At 34.5% G+C, this 19,308-nt stretch overlaps 1 protein-coding gene across 2 annotated transcripts in view; it reads right to left on the bottom strand.

Moving 5' to 3' along the window:
• Positions 1-19,293, bottom strand: part of INTS13 (integrator complex subunit 13) — a 29,553-nt gene extending 10,260 nt beyond the window's left edge. The window contains exons 1-10 of one of the 2 annotated variants that reach the window (XM_054591312.1): positions 18,746-19,293; positions 17,535-17,770; positions 15,452-15,526; positions 8,813-9,015; positions 8,367-8,447; positions 6,911-7,001; positions 5,348-5,476; positions 3,726-3,810; positions 532-621; positions 279-386 (exon numbers count right to left, since the gene is read on the bottom strand). In XM_054591312.1, the coding sequence (XP_054447287.1) occupies positions 279-386; positions 532-621; positions 3,726-3,810; positions 5,348-5,476; positions 6,911-7,001; positions 8,367-8,447; positions 8,813-9,015; positions 15,452-15,526; positions 17,535-17,759 (1,087 nt within the window). In that variant the 5' untranslated portion in view covers positions 17,760-17,770; positions 18,746-19,293. The remainder of the gene's footprint in view (positions 1-278; positions 387-531; positions 622-3,725; positions 3,811-5,347; positions 5,477-6,910; positions 7,002-8,366; positions 8,448-8,812; positions 9,016-15,451; positions 15,527-17,534; positions 17,771-18,745) is intronic. The other variant, XM_054591313.1, reaches the window with a different exon arrangement.
• Positions 19,294-19,308: the final 15 nt, after the last annotated feature.

Below are 19,308 nucleotides of genomic sequence, written 5' to 3'. Positions count from 1 at the left end.
AAAAAATGGACTGTAATGGTCAAATTTTTTAATTAAATTACTAAAAAATATATTAAATTAAAAAAGATACAATAGTCCAAAAGACATAAAGTCATCTTAATTTTAAACATTGGTAAAACTAGTAAAGGGTATTTACAATTAACTAACTTTAAAATAGTCTGCAAAATGGTTGAGCTATGTTGAAAAAACGGCTTTTCCAGATATCACATTTCACATATTCTCACTTATGATTTCACTTGTAATAATCTCAGTCGAAACAATTAAATAATGAAAGTTACCATTTAGAAGAAAATTAGTAAGGCAGGAGGAAGGTCTACTATTTACATCTACAGGTGAAATTCGATAAGCGCCAGTGCAATAGTGTAATTCTGAAATAGAAGAAAACACTGATTTGAAAGAATATAAAGAAATATTTCCATAAGAGAAAAAAACTTGTTTCTTGGATCTGTAAAAAAATATAAAACAAAAATTCAAAAAGAAGCAAATTGATGAGCCCTTTATAAGACTTTAAGAATCTTTTAAAATACCTACCAATGTTATTTGTCCTTGGTGTGCACCACTTTAATGTTATTGTTTCTTTAAATGAGCCTTCTCTACTGCTACCACCTAAGTGGGTATCACCTTTAAAAATAAGTCAGAGAAACAGTAAATTTCAAATTGTTTACCCAAGATTTCTGAAAAAGTTTAAATCTTATAATATACCTCTTAGATAAAATATTATGAAGTCTCTTAGAAAAATACCAAATAGAGTTTGGATATTAGCTATGATTAAAATAAGTATTTAATTTTCCTCCAAATCTGTCATTAATTAATTTAATCATATCAGTCATGGCACTGAAAAGTCAACAGCGAAATTTTAAAAAATATCTAGAATCTACTACTGCTCCCCTCTGACATCACTAAATAATAATGCAACATGGTTAAATATTGAAAGAAAGCTTCAGGAATCTAAAATGCATAATTAGTTATACTAATCTTAAATTTATGAGAAGAAACATAAGATGAGGGATCTGGAAAGTAAGTATATAGCATATAACAGTAAGAATTTTTTGCCTAAATGCAACCTATAGTAAACAGGTATTAATAAAATAAATGCAAAACTATAAAGTTGACAAAGCTCTGAAGGAGGTATTTTCAGTGCTATGAGGGTCTTTACAAAGAGATTTGACCTATGCTAAGATATCAGGGAAGGCTTCTTGGAGAAGTGCAAATTAGTTTGAGTTCTAAAAGGATGAACAGAAATTAACTAAAGAAAGGAAGGAACGAGTATTTTAGCAAGGAAACCAGCAGATGCCAAGACACTGTGGCAGGTGAAAGCATGGAGAGTTTCAGGGCCTTGTAAAACATTTAAATAATTTTGTCTTTATCTTAAGGGCAACAGAAAAGCACTAGAAGGTTTTAAGATAAGGAGAATATGTCATGATTAGCACTGTGAAAGTTATTCTAGTTAGCAGGTCAAGGATGAATAGACATACCATTTAGAAGGCTTCTATGGGAAACTGTGTAAGAAAATAATAGGCAGGATTATTAATAGGGAGATGATAATAGTAGTGGAGATGCAGATGTAGACGTATTTGAGAGACACATGGTAGATAAAATCAAGAGAATGTGATGATAGGCTAATACAGAGAACCACATGAATACAAAAATAGCCATCTACAAGCCAAGGAGAGAGGCCTCAAAAGAAATCAACTATAGAGTCACTTTGATCTTGAATTTCTAGCCTTAAGAAAATAAAATTTCTGTTCTTTAGGCCAAAAAAAAAAAGAAAGAAAAAAAGAAAATGTGATGATAGATTAAACATGAGGAATGACAGTTACCTTAAAGATGACTCTGAGGTTTCTGCCTTCTATAACTGGATAGACAATAGGACCATGCACTGAGAGAGGGAACTTTAGAAAACCAGTTCAGAGGGCAAAACTCAGAAGTTGTTTTGTGTATGTTGAGTTTTAGGGGACTAGGAGATATCTAGTAGATATACAGCAGGCCCTCAAATAATACTGTTTGATTTAACATCATTTCATTTTAATATTGATGAGATGCCATAGGAATTTAACTCATTTATATCAATTAGCCTAAGGTAATACTTCTTTCATTATACATTATTCCATTTAAAATTGCAGAGCCTATTGACATTAAGTAAGGACTTACTGTAATTAGGCAGCAGAATATACAGATGCTCCTTGATTTATGACAGGGTTAGGTCCTGATAAACCGACTGTAGGTCAAAAATTCATTTACTACACCTAACCTACCAAACATCATAGCTTAGTCTAGCCTACCTTAAATGTGCTCAGAACACAACCACCAAAAAAATGCTAGTGACACAGCGCACCTAGAGTATCAGTTGTTTACCCTCACAATGATGGAGCTGACTGGGGAGCTGCGACTTGCTGCCGCTGCCCAGCACCGAGAGAGTGCTGTAGTGTACACGTCTCCAGCCCAGGAAGAGGTCAAAATGCAAAGTCTGAAGTGCAGTTTGTACTGAATGCGTATCACTTTCTCACTACCATAAAGTTAAAAAATCCTTAGTCAAACCACTGTACAAGTTGGGGATTGTCTGTACAGATCGGGAGCACAGAGAAGATGTCTGGGCTAACGTATAAGCCTACTCATCAAAATCCAGCTCTAATGTCACCTCCCTGTAAAGTTTGCCCAGCTCAGAGATGTAATCACACGCAACCCCTTGTGTTCCCACAGCACTCTATTCCTATTGCTACTATAGCATTTTGTACATGGTGTCCATGTATAATAAAAAAATTATAGGTCAATCAACAACTATTTTTGAGAAATGTTAGGTTACAAAGAATATTTTTACAATTTTTCTAAGTTTTAAAAATTGTTATTACCTCACAGGTTCTTAGTAATTTCTACATTTTGCAATTTCTAAAACAAGTTCTTTACATTCCTTAGTTAAAATTAATATATGCATTAACCTTAATAGTTTTTCTCCTGTTAAAAATTCATGTTATATTCATTTTAAGATTCCTTATACATGTAACAAATGTTATGATTGGCTCATGGTATTCAATTCTGAAAAGATGTATACAACGTAATCAAAATAAACCACTTAATTCTCTGGTGGCATCAACTTACATAGAAAACATCCTAGAATATTTAACAAAATGTCAAATTTAAAGGCACTTACATTGAATTTGAGGAATGGATGGAATATTAGTTCATCTAATCTAGCATCTTTAAATTTATAAGTACATAAACCAAAGTCTAAAAACACATGGTTCTTGTTAGCTGGTGGCAAAACTCTTATCTTTAGCTAAAACTCTTATCTCCTAACTCCAGAGTCTTCCCCTAAACCATGCTAATACAGCTGCAAAAATCACAGTTTTGGAGAAAAGACCCACTGATTCAAATACTTTTTAGAGGACAGAAAATAACACTAAATTTCAAGACAACTGATTTTTATCCAGGTAAGCTGTAAATCTATCACCCTTTAACTCAGCTCCTGTTCTTTTCCCTTTCCCAAGCTGGTTTGCCTACAAAAAGAAAAACTATAACATGACTTTAATGGCTTTTTTTTGCAATACCTTAGGCTTTCCCAAAGTAAATTGTACAGAAAGAATACTAGGTTCCACTGCCAGATAAGTTGGAAAGGGAATTAACTAAAGACAATCAAGTTTGTTTACTAAAGAACATCTCAAAGCTGTTCATATGCTTTCATGTGTTAGATCTTACACATTAAGGACTTTCCATTGTCTCTTACTCACCACTTTTCATGAAATCTACATGTGCATCTTTGTGATGAAGCAGCTCCACATCATAATTGGCAGATGTATTAGCATGTTGTTCTTCCTTAAAGCAAAATTTAAAATAACTTGGTTTTGTTTTCCAAATAAATAAGTTATTAACTATTAATTCTCCTTTTTGCTTAAAGTGAGATCAAATAAACCAAACAAAAATTAGCTATAATAATAGTATAGTTTGCTCTATAATTAATCTATTTAAAGATGCAATAGTTTTCCACTGAAATATAAACTCTATTTAATAACTACTGGGTACATATAAGTAATACAGTATTTACTTATTTTTCTTATTTTATATCAGAATTAACACATAACAAATGCAAAAATTTTAGAAATTTTTTACTCTGAATGCATTGTCTTGCACAAATATATACACAAATTGCCTGTAAATAAATATAATGTAATTGAAACAGTTTATATAAATTCAAAGCGAAATAGTTGTTTAAAGGAGGAAAGAGCATCTTTAAATACCAACAGTAAATTAGCAAACATCAATACTATATAAAATAAGCAAACACTGATTAATAAACAAGTTTAGTAACTTGTTTTTACTTAACAGTAAATAGGAACTTCAATATAACCTATTTACAAGAAAAAGAGAGATTAAAGAAAGAATCACACCAGTAGCACACAAATATAATCAAATTCTAAGAGGAAGGTACCTGTCACACTCAAGAGTATTTTTCGTAAAACTCATAAAATTATATAAAGTACACCTATTATGCTACTTTACTTGTTAATAGCTTCTGCATCCAAACCATTCTATAAGGTAAAGCACAATTTCTATTTAAAAGCCAGCTAATGGTATAAGGAGGGAATTAATAATGAAAGATATTTCTCATGCAATTTAGTGTTCATCATATGGTAGTAGACTCTCCTGTAACTCTCAATTTCATTGTTCTATTTGCATTTTTAGATATGGTGGTTACTTTATTTGTAAACATAATAAAATTAAAATCAATTCCACTTGGTAAAAATTCATTTAAAGCTTACTATGAGCTAGCCATTGTGCTAGTTCTAGACAACTCAATGATAATATGACGGGAAAAAAAAGGTAGCAATAGATTCCTAAGAATATCCGTTAACAAAATCGTAAGACTTACACCCTTGGTGTTTCAGCTAGGGTAATAAACTTATTTAAAACTATGAGCTATTTTTTCCCTAGTCAGAGTATTAGTTACAAACACCTTTATACTTGGTGGGCAAAAACAAGAATAGAGAAAATAGAAGACCCACTAGAATACACTATGTAAGTAAAATCTAGTAACACAACTGTCAGAAAAAGAATCACAGAAAATGTAATCATTTAAGATAGAGATTTCATTTTGATGAAAATAAGAATTAAAAACCAAGAAGCTGATAAAAATGTTCTTATTAGAAAAATACAGCATTTTGTCTGTGATCCTTTCTTGTCGCTTTTTGGTATTTACTGACCTGGTCAAAGACACTGAATGTAGGCTAGCAAAACAGAAAACACGATATGGGGAGAAAAAGGTAAGGTTAAATTATAATAAATAATACATGTTAAACAAATGTTCAAAAAGCAAAACAGCCCTTTCAAAATAGCAAGAGGAAGAACTGCCTACCTTCATTGGAATATTTGTAATAGTAGTTGAAGCCAAGTCAAAATGTTGCTGTACTAAAATATTTAATTTGGTAGCAAGATGCCGTCCTGCACGAACGCTATGAACTTCGCTGGTTAAAACAGGGGACAACTACAGAAAAGTACAAAAAAAACCTCCCATAAAACATTAATACATTGTAACTGAGTGTTAAATATTTTACTTCAATCCATAAAAATTAAGTGCTTTTACTTTTTAGAATTTGGAAAAATTAAAAGGCCCATAAATTAACCATGATCATTATTTCAGTGATAAATGTTAAGTCATTCAAAAATAGGTACAAAGCAGAACTTACTACATCATATGCCAGAAACTGTGTGAGCTATTGGAGGATACAGCCATGAAGAGGAAAATTCCCTGTCCTATTGAAACTCAGAGTAAAACAGTCTTTGATTTAAATATATATTTTCATTTGTAATTTTATTTTTATTTCTCGATATGGAAAATGGATTTGAAGTGGTCCAAACAAAGACTATAGGAAAAAGATAACTCATCTTGTGGAGAGAATGAACCCCTGAAGATAAAACTACTTTACGACATGACTACAAACATCATATTTTATTACTAATAAAAGTGATAAGGTAGCCAGAAGTTACTTATAACAAAGTAACACAAAACTTCACTCATTCCAGGGTAACAATATTTTTTGTAAATAAGGTTTTTTAGCTATCATGAAGTAGAGCCAACATCTTGCCACATTATCAAAAGAGGCAGAAAAAAGTTAATATAAAGGGGGTTATACTGGAAATCACCTAAAAACACAGTGAGAAAGCTCATGATCTAAAAATACCACTTAACTACAAAATATTCATAAACTAAGATAATACTTCACATGCTTATATGAAATAAGGCTAAATGAAAAACCTGAACATGAGAACATACACATTTAATATAATTATATAAATATATGTCTATATTTCTAAACATAGACCACTGACAGAGAACATTATGTGATGCAAATCCTTTTAATAATCAACACACTTATCTTTTCCTTTAAAAATGTTCAAATTTATTTAAAAAGTAACACCAAGGTTAGAAATTAGTTTTTTTCCTCCATCTGAATGGGTAATATGAATTTGTTACTGGAATGTATTTTTGTAAGACTTTATTGCTTTTCTAAAGCAGAAGAAATTTTAGAAACAACGCAAACTAGGTATGGTTTTACAACACATTTAATTAAACATCAACAGGCAAGACAAACAGAAAACTTTAAAATGTATAATTATAACATGAAGAACCAACTGAGGTGTTTTGCTATGCAGTTTGCTCTGAAATCTCTAAATACAAGGTGGGAAAAAGGGGGAAAAAGTAAGTTTACACTGTTCATATGGAAAATAAACAATAATTACTATATAATAATAAAGGAATAAACTTTCGCACACTCACAGCTGTAAACATACTTTTGCCTCACCTTGCATTTTCTTGGCAGAAAATGTTGGCAACTGTGATCATTACAATGCTAACCCTTCTTAGCATTTATTATTAATAACTAACAGTGATCTTTTCTTTCACTACTTCTGCATTTACCTCTTTTTTAGGACGGTCAGATACAAGGCTGTCTTCACCAACTGGGTAGGTATGGATCAAGACAAGTTCACACTTCTGAATCTGCATGAGACTTAAAGAGAAACTTCTCACTTAGACTATAAGAAAACACACTATGTAAAGAATATAGGCAGGTAAACTATTGCAAGTTTAATATACCAAAAGAGTGTATCTCTATAATTAGGTATTACTGTTAACACAAAAGCTAAATATTTAGAAAAACTATATACATGTTGTACTTGTATGAACATTAAATAATTTATGTATATTAATTAAATTCAAGTGCAAAAATAATTTTCTGTATGTTTAAAGGATAAAGGTAAAGGAAAATTCTTATAATCAGGTATAATTTTCAATAGATAACTGCCACAGAAAAAACGAATATATTCTGTATCGGTTCCCTTTTTACTAGTGCTTTTAAGGACAAAAATCAGTCAATGCTAACCATGACCATTGGTTATTCCAAGAATACAGGGCTTGTAATACTAAAAAGTTTCCTTCAATTTTTTATTTTAAAATTTCGAAATCTACAGAAAGGTTGAAAGAAAAGTCCTGTTCAATGAGTACTGATATATCCTTAAACTAGATTCATTAAGTGACAGTTCTATTTGTTCTCTATATATACCTAAGCAGATATATGTTCTTTTTTTTTTTTTAATTAAGACATTACAGAATAAGTTGCCAAGGAAATCATACTTCATTCCTAAATACCTCACCATGTTTCTCCCACTGAGAATAATCCTACTTATTAACAATAATACCAGTAGTCCACTTAAAGAAATTAATAGCTTAATCTAATTTAGATGCCACATTGCCACAGTCTGCAAAACATATCTTTAATAGCTTTTTTCTTTTTAAAAAATTCATATAATACAATTAGTTGTGTTTTGATTGATTGGTACATAGCAAGTAATACCACCAACAATTTACTCATTTTAAAAATCTGAAAAATGCCCTGGCTGGTGTGGCTCAGTGGATTGAGCGCCAGCCTGCGAACCAAAGGGTCACCAGTTCAATTCCCAGTCAGGGCACATGCCTCTGTTGCAGGGCACATCCCCAGTAGGGAACATGTGGGAGGCAACCACACATTGCTGTTTCTCTCCTTCTGTTTCTCCCTCCTTCCCTCTCTCTCTAAAAATAAATAAATAAAAACTTTTTAAAAAGTAAATAAATAAAAATTTGAAAAAGTATGAGAGCAAGCCACCAAAGCAAATATGCATTATAAATTTATCTATTATAGTTCTGATGAAGTAAAAAGTAAAATTTTAAAGTGAAAGGGAAAATGAGGGAAAAAAGTTTCTGATCAATGCATCTTTTAACTAATTTGTAGAGTCAGGAGAGAATTCTACCAATTACTACTAAAATTACTGAAATAATTAGAATGAAATGTACATGACTACAAAATGAAATACTTATTTCATTTATGGATTATACTCACTGATCTGAATTTGCAGCAAGCTTGTTATGCTCATGAATCGTTTCCTGAACACAGTCCTCAAGCATTCGCACATGACTATCACTAGTGGCATAAAAAAAGAGATAACATACTTAAAGGAATAAACAGTAAGAGGAGAAATTAAACACACTATTCAACTACAGGCATTTAAAAATTACTTCAGCAAGGACTGTCTTTAACATGCTCATTCACAACACTAAATAACCAGCTGATAAAACTAGTGAAGAAGTCAAATTAATCTATATGATGACAATCTAAATTTTTCATTGAGTCTTTATTTTAGCACTGAATAAACAAACCTTCAATATCAGAAAGGCCAACTGTGATATATTTCAGTGCTAACATGTTGTCCCTGATTTTTAAAATAAAAGCTGTAATAGGACATTAAAATTCCCTGTTTGAAAGAATTACAGTGATTAATGTCCCACCTTTTAGCATTGGTAATGCAAATTATTCGCCCTCTATTTCCAACACGCTCTGCATTCTCCATTAGTAGAGTACGGGCCTCATGTTGATACTCTGTAATTTTACAGAGGGTTTCCACTGCTGCAACGAGACCATGTAGAATACTGCAGCATTCTGGATCTGCCCGTGGGTTAGGGGGCCCAACAGCAGCTAATGCTGCCATGAGCTAAATAAAAGGGAAAACAATTGTGTTGACAAGAGTGTGCACAAGACAGACAAAGACAGAAGAAAAGTAAACTATAAACCGGCATTCCTTATAAATATGGACACAAATGTCCTCCACAAATTACTAGCAAATTGAATTGAGCACCATATAAAAAGAATTATACATTATGACCAAGGGGGACTTTCCCAAGAATGCAAAGTTTATTTAAAATTCCAAAATCAATTAATGTGAATATCCTATCAACAGAAAATTTTAAATCACATGATCTCCAAAAATACAAGAAAAAGCATGACAAAATCTAAGACCTTTCAAGATAAAACACTCAACAAACTAGGAATAGAAGGAAACTTCCTTAAGCAGATAAACAGTATGGTAATGTCTATGAAAAACCTACAGATAATATGATGCTAATGATGAAAACTGGATGTGTTCCCTCCAAAACAGGATGATGTCCAGTCTCACCACAGGAAAATAAAGGGAAAAAAAGAAAGAAAAGGGTTCCATATTGCAAAGGAAGAAGTAATAAATATCTCTTTGTTGCAGATGGCATGATCTTGTATGGAGAATGTCCTAAGGAATCTTCTAAAAAATTATTAGAAATAATAAGTTCAGCAAGGTTACAGGATACAAGATTAACAGACAAAAATCAATTATATTGCCATACACATGTAATAAATGATCTAACAATGAAATTAAGAAAACAATTCCTTCATAATAGCAACAAAAAGAATAAAACAGTTAAGAATACATTTAACAAAAGAAATGCAAATCTTACTCTAGGAACAACAAAACCCTGTTGCTAAAAATTAAAGATCTAAATGAGTGGAAAACATCCCATGATCATGGATTTGAAATTTAATATTGTTAAAATGGCAATATTATCCAAACTGAACTAAAAATTAAACATAATCCCTGGCAAAATCCCAGTAGACCTCTTTTTTTTTTTTTTAAGAGAGAGGGGACAGAAGGAAGAGAGGAAGAAACATCAATGCGAGAGAGATACATTGATTTGTTGCATCTTGTACGTGCACCAACCGGGGATCAAGCCCGTAACCTAGGCATGTTCCCTGACCAAAGATCACACTGGTCACCTTTTGTTTTACAGGTTGATGCCCAACTAACTGAGCCACACTGGTCAGAGACCAGTAGACTTTTTTATAGAAACTGACAAACAGATTCTAAAATTTATATGAATTGCAAAGGACTCCAGATAGCCAAAATAATATTGAAAAGAACAAAGTAGGAGGACTTTGTATATGCATAAAGAACTCTGGAAAGACTCATAACACCCTAATAGCAGTGCGGATAAAGTGATGTGCTGGTAACCAATTCTCCAAAAAACGGGGGGAACCCTAATTTGTAGTGTTTGCCAATATCTATGGTTAAATATTCCCATGAGAGCTGATTTGAAGCTTCTCTGAATATGAAGTTGGTGGGAGATGCACACAGTCAACTTTCCCAAGTTGGTATGAGCAGGCTCTAGCACATCACTAACTGGGACAAGGGATGACTGGGAAATTGTCAAGGTTTACCTTTTACTTACACACACACACACACTTACATATGTGTGTACATATGTATGAGATCTCTCCAGAAAAAGTCCAGCCATATTAATATAATGAGTACAGTTTGTGCAACAATGATGTAACCTGGCAGCCAAGGAGAGTGGATTGGAATGCACATGCATGAACAATGACAACTTCACCATACTAGTCAGTGAGGGTAGTAGACACCATTAAGTGAGCCATATGTACCGTGTGGCCATTGCATTCAACATGACTGAGTGAGTACAGCAACAAATCTGCATCAAATTTTGCTTTAAGCTTAAACACTCCTCTGCAGAAACTATCTGGAGGATTCAGAAGACCACAGCTATGGGCAACTGGTGACAATGCACCTGCTCATGCACCATGTCTCATGCAGAGGTTTTTAGCGAAACATCAAATCACGCAGGTGACTCTGCCCTGCAACTTCTGGCTTTTCCCAAAATTAAAATCATCTTTGAAAGACAAAAGACTCAGACTGTCCACGAGATTCAGGAAAATAAGAAGGGGAAGCTTATGGTGATTAGGAGGATTGTGTGAGGTCCCAAGGTGCCTCTGTTGAAGGGGATTGAGGCGTCATTGTCCTATGTAGAGTGTTTCTCATATCTTGTATCTTCTTCAATAAATGTCTCTACTTTTCACATTACATGGCTGGATACCTTTCGGGCAGACCTCGTATATTTTATTTTAGAGTTGCATATGTATCACCTATTTATAAAAAGTAATCAAAAAAGAAAAAAAATGTTGTGTATAAAAACTATATAAAGTCCCTGGTATGTAAAAGGAGCTCAATAAAAAGTACTATTTTAGGGGAAGGGTGTTATGGTGCTGGGGACCATAGCTGAAGAAAGCTTATCTTTTATAGTTAGAGATGACATGAAATTCTAGCTCTGCCTTTTAATACTGTATGAACCTACTCAATCTCTCCTAGCCCTTTCCCTCACCTGAAAGTGAAAATAATAATAGAACCTGCCCCACACAGCATGACACTTTCAAACTTAAGCAAAACCAAACTCCTGAAGTCTGACAATTTTTTTGTAATAAAATATAAGATGTATGGGATAGTTATGGGCTATGACAGAAAGAGCCCTGGAGCAAGGAATGTATACTAAACAACCGCTGGCTCCTGGGGGCCTCAGTTCCTTCACCTGAACAATGAAGGAGTCAAAGCAAAAGATGTCTACAATACTTCCAGCCCAAACATTCTTCAATCTCTTTCACCTGTTAATCATGATTACTCACAGTAATTCGGGAAAGGTGTGACATAGGTAACCAAAGCTAAGAATTAAATGTTAATAGAGAGGTTATACATAATCTATATAAAATTTGAATTACTTTATATCATCTTGAAACACCAGTGATTTGCTATATAATATAGTTGCCTTCACAACTGGAGTTTCCACTTTAATTCGCAATTTAAAGCAATGAGTGTGGGCTCTGGCTGAGTAGCTCAGTTAGTGAGAACATCATCCCGATATGCCAAGGTGATGGGTTCAATCCCTGTTCAGCACACATACAAGAATCAACCAATGAATGCCTAAGTGGAACAAGAAATCAGTGTTTCTCTTCTCCTTCTTCTCTCTCTCTAAAAGTCAATAAATTTTTTTAAAAATGTTAAAGCAATGAGTGTGATATAAGGTGACTTCACCTGCAGGAAGCAAAGAGAAGTAGTAATTCTCTTACCATCAGTATACCTACCATTATCAAATGCATATCTTTTACTATACTGCAGAGGTGAAGTAAGAAAAATCTATATAAATTTGTACTTATTTTTATTCATACGCAACTGGAGAAGCTTCAAGCTTTTCACATTACCTCTTAAAAGAAATAAAGCAGAATATAAGCCATTGCAAAAAGATAGTACAAGGGAATGTATAGAATCCTTAATATTTTTTTCAAATAATGAAAGAATAAAGTACATTCTGGAGTGCAAAGCCAAGCCAATAAAAGACTGCCCCTGGTGTGAGTAACCTCAAGAAAGAGAAAGGTTAGGTATGTATACATATATAATAAATACTGATCAATCTTAAGATCAAACCTGTACAAAACACTTTCTTCAAAAGTGTTCCATCTAAAACACATTTGAATGGGATTATTTACACTGAAGTGCATCTATTAACAGAAAGATTTCAACATGAAATAATTAAACAATGTGTTCAAATACTTCACTATTGCCTGTCTCTAATGTGCATATTCATCAGGAAACCTAGTTAACTGAAGTCTTCTATCCAACTAAACAATAGCATAGAACATAAGCTACCACAAACTCAACATCTTTAGACAAATAATGTTTAAAAAGCATAGACTTGGTAGATTAAGCATGGGTTTATTTCTGCTCCCTCCTAAGACTGCACTGAAACAATAGGTGAATTTTAAAAAGCATAAACCAAAGGGGGGGCGGGGGGGGACATAAACACACAAAGATAAAAAGAATGAAGGAGAAAAGAGCAAATAAGAGATGTCAGTAAGAATATCAAAATGGATGGAATGAGTTGGACTTCATAAGACTGAATAATTTGAAATCTAAGTGCCTACAGGGGGAAAAAAAGACAAAATGATATGCCCTTCAGAATTCAGGAGAAGTTCAGGAACACAAAAAAGGGGTGAGGCAAGATATCTGAAACAATGAATGGCTTAAAGTGTAAGAAGCAACTTCACTGCCACGTCACACCTTATCCATGTAAGTGACTACCTCTCCCTGAGCCTGTGATCCCTCCAAATACAGAATCAGATTCCTTGGAAGAACTGAACCAGAAAGGTACCAAGCATGAATACCACAAAGCACAGTAGACTGTAAGGATAAGGTACTAAACCAGTATTGCCCAACAGGACATTCTGTGATGATTGGAATGTTCTACACCTATGATGTCCAATACAGTAGTCACCATCCACGTGGACTACTGAGCAGTTGAAGCATGGCTTGGGCTACAGAGAAACTGAATTTGTATTGTATTTAATTTTAACTAATTTAAGTTTAAAGAGTAGCTATTGAATAGTGAACAGCAGCTATGTATGGCTAGTAAATCCTATATTAGAGAGTACGGTACTAGACCAAAAACAGAAAGATTGTGTGAAAGTCTGCCTTCCAGATGGTAGAATCTACCCTCTCCATGGCTCCCAGAAGGCTGACAACCAAGGTTATGGCATACAGGTAGGACAGTGAAGATCTTCTCTGGGGACTCTGAACAGTCCCAAAGAGAGGGTCTGTTGACTGTGACATCTGGTGGTCTCCCCCAGAGAAAACAATTGATTAACCCATAGTGAAGCCCAGTCAGTACTACCTACTTCACAACACGCAGATCTTATCTGCTGTTTAGGGACTCACCTTTGAATAAGGTTGCACAGCTAAATGTCACCAGGCATTAAAGAAAATCCCCGACATTAAAAGAACTGTGAGAACACAGATTTAAAAACAAACAAAAAACAAACAAAAACTTTAAATGAACTATAATTAATACCCTCAAATTTAGAAATTATACCCATAAAACAAGTATATGACAAAAATGGACATAATTTAAGCCTAATTAAAAGTTCTTGGAAATTAAAAATACAATCAAATAAAAAGTTCCATAATAAGGGTTAAAAGGAAGTAGGTAAAAGGCTTAGAAAGTATAGCAACAATAAGAGGACCAGTGAGAAAAAGAATAAGGAATTTAATCCAGCAGGTCCAACATCCCACTAACAGGGATTCCAGAAAGACATGGAACACAGAGACAAGAACATTATCAAAGAAATACAGGGAAATTATTCCTGAAGAATATAAAGCCGAGCACATAAATGAGAAAAGACTAACACCAAGGCACTAAGAAATTTCAGAACATAAAGGTAGAAAGAAAAGATTCTAAAAGATTTCAAAGAGAAATTATGAAGAAAAATGATACTAGACTTCACACCAACACTAGATGCTATGAAACAGTGGAGTAATACCCTCGGAATTTTGAGGAATAATTTAATTCCAACCTGAAATGTCTATACCGCAAGTATCAATGAAGTGTAAGGTAAGTTACAGAAACTCTGGAGATTATACTCTACCAAAACAAGAGATCAAAGAAAAAGAGGAAAAAATTGGGATCTGAAAAACAGTGAGAGAGAGGAGGATGACCACACTACACCAGGCCTAGAAAGCAGCCACTTCAAACTGAAGCAGAAGACTGCACTCCAAGGATTTAAAGGAAAAATAAATCAAACTGCTAAATTTCTAACACAGTTACGATTTTTAAAAAATTGGTAAGTTTTATAGAGGGAAGGGAGGAACAGATACACAGAAAAATAAGCAAATTTAGGGGGAAAAAAAGGAAATGATAAATTCCAGGATCAAAAAGTTGTACAAGAAAGGAAATAATACGTAAGTCAACTCATTATGCTGCACACCTTAAACTTATATAACGATGTATGGCATTATATATACTGTTATGTCACCCATAGCTCAATAAAACCTTAAAAAAAGGAAATAATCATATATATCACAGAGCTTAGCAGTTAATAACACTTTATACAGACATTATAAAGTATGAATCGTGAATTAACCAAAAATTCTGATATAACAATATTGTGAAAATGAAGAAAGGGAAGGGGGCAGGCATATTCTTATGGGTGAGAAGGAATATACAAGGTAAATGCTCATCAACAACAATGATAAATAAAGTTTAACCATGAGCTATACAAATGGCAGTAAAAAAAATGTTACTTAGAAATACAGAAGTACAATAAATAATAAATAAGCTAGATTTGAATGTTTGCTTCTAGAAGTGGGAAAAGACTGGAATGAAGATAACTGTTTTTCTTTTAGTTATTGGCGTTTTAAAATTATGTCTAAATACTATGTTGATAAAAAAAATTAAATCATTTTTAATCAAGTATTATCACATCCACAGCTCAAAACCTAATCATACCTCTTGCAAATTTTGGTCTTCTTGAGTCCAAGAATTTAAAACATGTGCTCCAGAGTCACTTACAATGAAATTCACCTAATAGATTTCAAAGAAATAATTAGTATTCAACTCCAATTTCATTTGATCACATCATATTTAAAGTGTAAAGTTTGCTACTAGAAAAAATTAAAATAATATGAAGTCTCTAGCACTGATTTGCTGATTGAGTCATTCATCCATTTTATGAATGTACAGAATGCTTAGTACATGTCACATGCTATTCTCAGCACTGGGGATACGGGATTATAGTGAGGAATAAAACAGTTCTGTCACAATGTGGGGAGAGCCGGGAGTTTGGCAGGTGTGGTAAAATAAGAGGGCAGTGCAAGGAACAAACAAACAAACGAGATAATTTCAGAGAGTGGTAAATGTAATGAAAAAGGTGATTAACTATCTTAGGTTGGTTGGATAGACAAGGGCTCTCTATAGAAGTGGCAACTGGAGGAAATCCAAAATGACCAAAAGAACCAGCCACAGAAAGAGCTGGGGATAGGAATTCCAGATAAACAGCAAATGCAAGTCTCCGAGCACCCTCGAAAGGGTAAAAGTCAGAGCAGATAGAAGGGCTGGAGTTAAGCTCAGAAAAATAGGCGGTAGCCATATCACATAGGGCACTGAAATCCAAAATAATGGATTTGGACTTTATTCTAAATTTTAGAGTAAGATGCAAACCAAAAAATACTATTAAGTAAGATAATGACAGTAAGGATATATTAGAAAATATATAAAATGATGTCTATGTTCCTTTTGGGAAAATGGTGAGATTTCTTTCCCTTGAACTATATGATCTAGTCCATGATCTTTTTTCCTAATATCCATGAAATACTAGTTTGCTTCCCCCATAAGTTTGATAAGTAGACCTCCCTCCTAAGCATTATCAGACAGGGAATATATTTTACTAGCCACTTTATTTGTATTATCTCCTTGAAATCTTACAATAATCATAGGAAGTAGGCGTTATGCTTACGTGGGAGGAAACAGGCTTGGAGAAATTAGGCAGTATGATCGAGGTCACACTGCTGGTAGCTAAGAATGACAGAATTTGAGCCAAAGTCTGTGCCCTAAATCACTAAATTTTCCCTTTTCTCATGTTTTTCTTTTTCCCCCCCGCTCCATAATGCACAATCTGCAGTGGGACTAAAACTTATATTTGAATTTGGAATATATCCGAATGTAAAATATTACACTCTCTCTGTTCAGCCTTACTGTGTTGCCCTGCCTATGCCAATCTAAGATTTGGCTAGGTCCCAGCCTAGGCTGCTCCAGAATGAGACAGAAAATAAATTAGCCGCTTAAGGCTAACCAAATGACTTTCCCAGAATAAAACAGTTGAGATTCTGAAACCGAAAGAAAATTTTTATAATTGAAAATGTCTATCAGTATGTAATTTCGCTTCCTATTGATAAAAACAATTTCCGCTTAGCATTAAGAGCATTACTGTCTAATATGGCTAAATGCTGCAGAGACTTAGCACACATTCACTAAAACTACATAAGCAGCCGGCTTGCTTAGGTTCGAATTCTGGTTCTGCCTCTAACTGGCTATATGACTCAGGATAAGTTTCTTTTCTTTACCTCAGTTTCTACATCTCCATCGTGGCAGTAATACACGAAGCTGATATTCAGTGGGTACATGCCAACACAGTCTGACAAACTGCTTACAGCTAGCATCCCTGCTGCTTATGCTGGCAACCATCAATGGCCAGTGCCTATTCCATTTTGGTTATTATGTACTTTGAATATTATCCTAGTAATTATAGTAGTTACCCTATTAGACTGTTATGAGAATTAGAGGAGTTAATACATATGAAGCACTTTAGAATATATCCGGCACCTGCAAGTGCTCCATAACTGTTAGCTGTTACTGTTGGTCCCAATTAAATACACATGACATTTAATCCCAAAGAGGAATTCTATATATCACATTATTAAGTAGTAAACAAACTGTTCTAAGTCAAATCTACAGCAAGTTCATACATAAAGAGATGTATTAGGCAATTAAGTATATCCCCAAAATCATCATTTTGCTTGTACTTCACACTCACCAGCTTTTTGAAAGGAAATATATCATACATTATTCTACAATATTCCATGGAAGATTCTACTGAGCAGGTCCACAATGATTTAGATATGGGGGCCAATGGGATGATTCCTTGGGTCCTATTCTTCACCAGCATATCAAATTCAACATGCTGTCTGCATGATTCTGCCATGTAAGGGCAGTGATCCACAACAAATACTGTTTTATGAGATTCAGAAAAAATCTTCATTTTGATTTAACCTGTAAGAGATAAAATATGTTAGTCAAATGTTTTATACTTAACATTTTATATCTTAAATTATTTCTAATTAATGTGTCTTTTCTTCAAGAAGATTTGGTAGGGAACATTAATAATCAGTACCCAAAGAAATTTACCCAACAAAGGACGAGATTTAATGAGGTCCATATCAGAAAGTAGCTATCAATTCAAGATATGAAATACACCATATTCATCTGCATTCTATCAGTAACAGGCAAAATTACAGTCCATACTTTTTTTTTGCTTTTTGAATAAACTTAAAATGGTCAAAAGAAAATACTTTTACAAATAATAGCACTTGATTTTCTTACATAATACCAAACATAATAAATGACAAATATTTTTCAAATACACTTTTGATGATCCTTGCTACTTGACAGCAATCACATATAAACCCCCAAACTAACCTAAGTCAGCAGTTTTGAGCTTCCCTCCAAAAAGTCTCAAGACTCCTGAAAGGGGAGGGGTGGGGGAATTAACAGGAAATAAAAGTGACAGCAATAGGAAAGACCAAAACATAATAGACATCTAACATAACTGCATGTCTGGTCTTTGCATTAGGATAAAGACCCCAAATTCATACTGTTCCCCTTAGCTTTTGAAACTCCACAGTAATTTATCACGTAGAACAGAAAAACTCAGTTGCTACCATCACACTGGTGCGGAGGAGAAACTTTTAAAACTTTTTCTTATAAAAACTCCCTTGCTTCGTTAATAAAATCTGATACTGAATAGAAAAGAGACATTCAAAAAGCACATGGTAAGCAGAGCAAAAGTGTTCATCAAAACGAACTGACTTTTTACGATCCAGCTATTTTCTTTTACTGCTTTCAAACGCATTTCCCCTTCATGCAAAACTCTTCTTTGAGAAATTTAGACACACTCTGCTGGAGGGTGCGGGGTGGAAAGTACAAGGTGAGTGGATAAGGAAGACCTCAGGATTGAGGTTAGCTTACTTTCGTGCCTGGTCCTGAAGTGAAAACGAACAGAGGCTATGGACCACAGCCTCTCTGGCAAAGGCTGCTGGTTGGGTGGGGAGGGTCAGCGCACGGTCAGGAGTGTCTGGTACCAAAGACAGGGGACTATGCTTTCTCCGTTCATCTCTTAGCACACCGGTTCTTCCCAAGCTTCCTAAATGCGGGAGCGCGCGCGCGTGCGCGTGAACACAAACACTCACACACTAGGATTCGCGCGTGCGCAAAGCACTCCTCGACGGCCCCGCCAAGCTGCCCTTCCCCCGCGGTGGGCCAGACGCCCAGGTCGCTGAACAGGAAGAGGGCGGAGCCAAGAAAAAAAAAAATGCCTACGACCCTCAACAATTTCTACCCGCTAATTTTCCCAATCACCCATTGGGCAGTTTGTTCCGGGCGGCCTGAGCGCTTCCCCATCAGCGAAGTACCAACCACAGCACCGGTTAAACCAGACACAGGCCCTTAAGCGAAAGGCCCTCCCACCCGGTCTCCCCGTCTCGGTCTCTTCACCTAGGCCGGTTTCCCCGGCAAAACTCGCGAGACTTTGT

The sequence above is a fragment of the Pteronotus mesoamericanus genome, unplaced genomic scaffold (genome assembly GCF_021234165.1).
Source record: "Pteronotus mesoamericanus isolate MK-2021 breed Mesoamerican mustached bat unplaced genomic scaffold, CSHL_Meso_final scaffold_21, whole genome shotgun sequence".
Classification (NCBI taxonomy): Eukaryota; Metazoa; Chordata; class Mammalia; order Chiroptera; family Mormoopidae; genus Pteronotus; species Pteronotus mesoamericanus.
The sequence above is the reverse complement of the archived record's forward strand: the minus strand, read 5'-3'. Positions and strand labels throughout refer to the sequence as shown.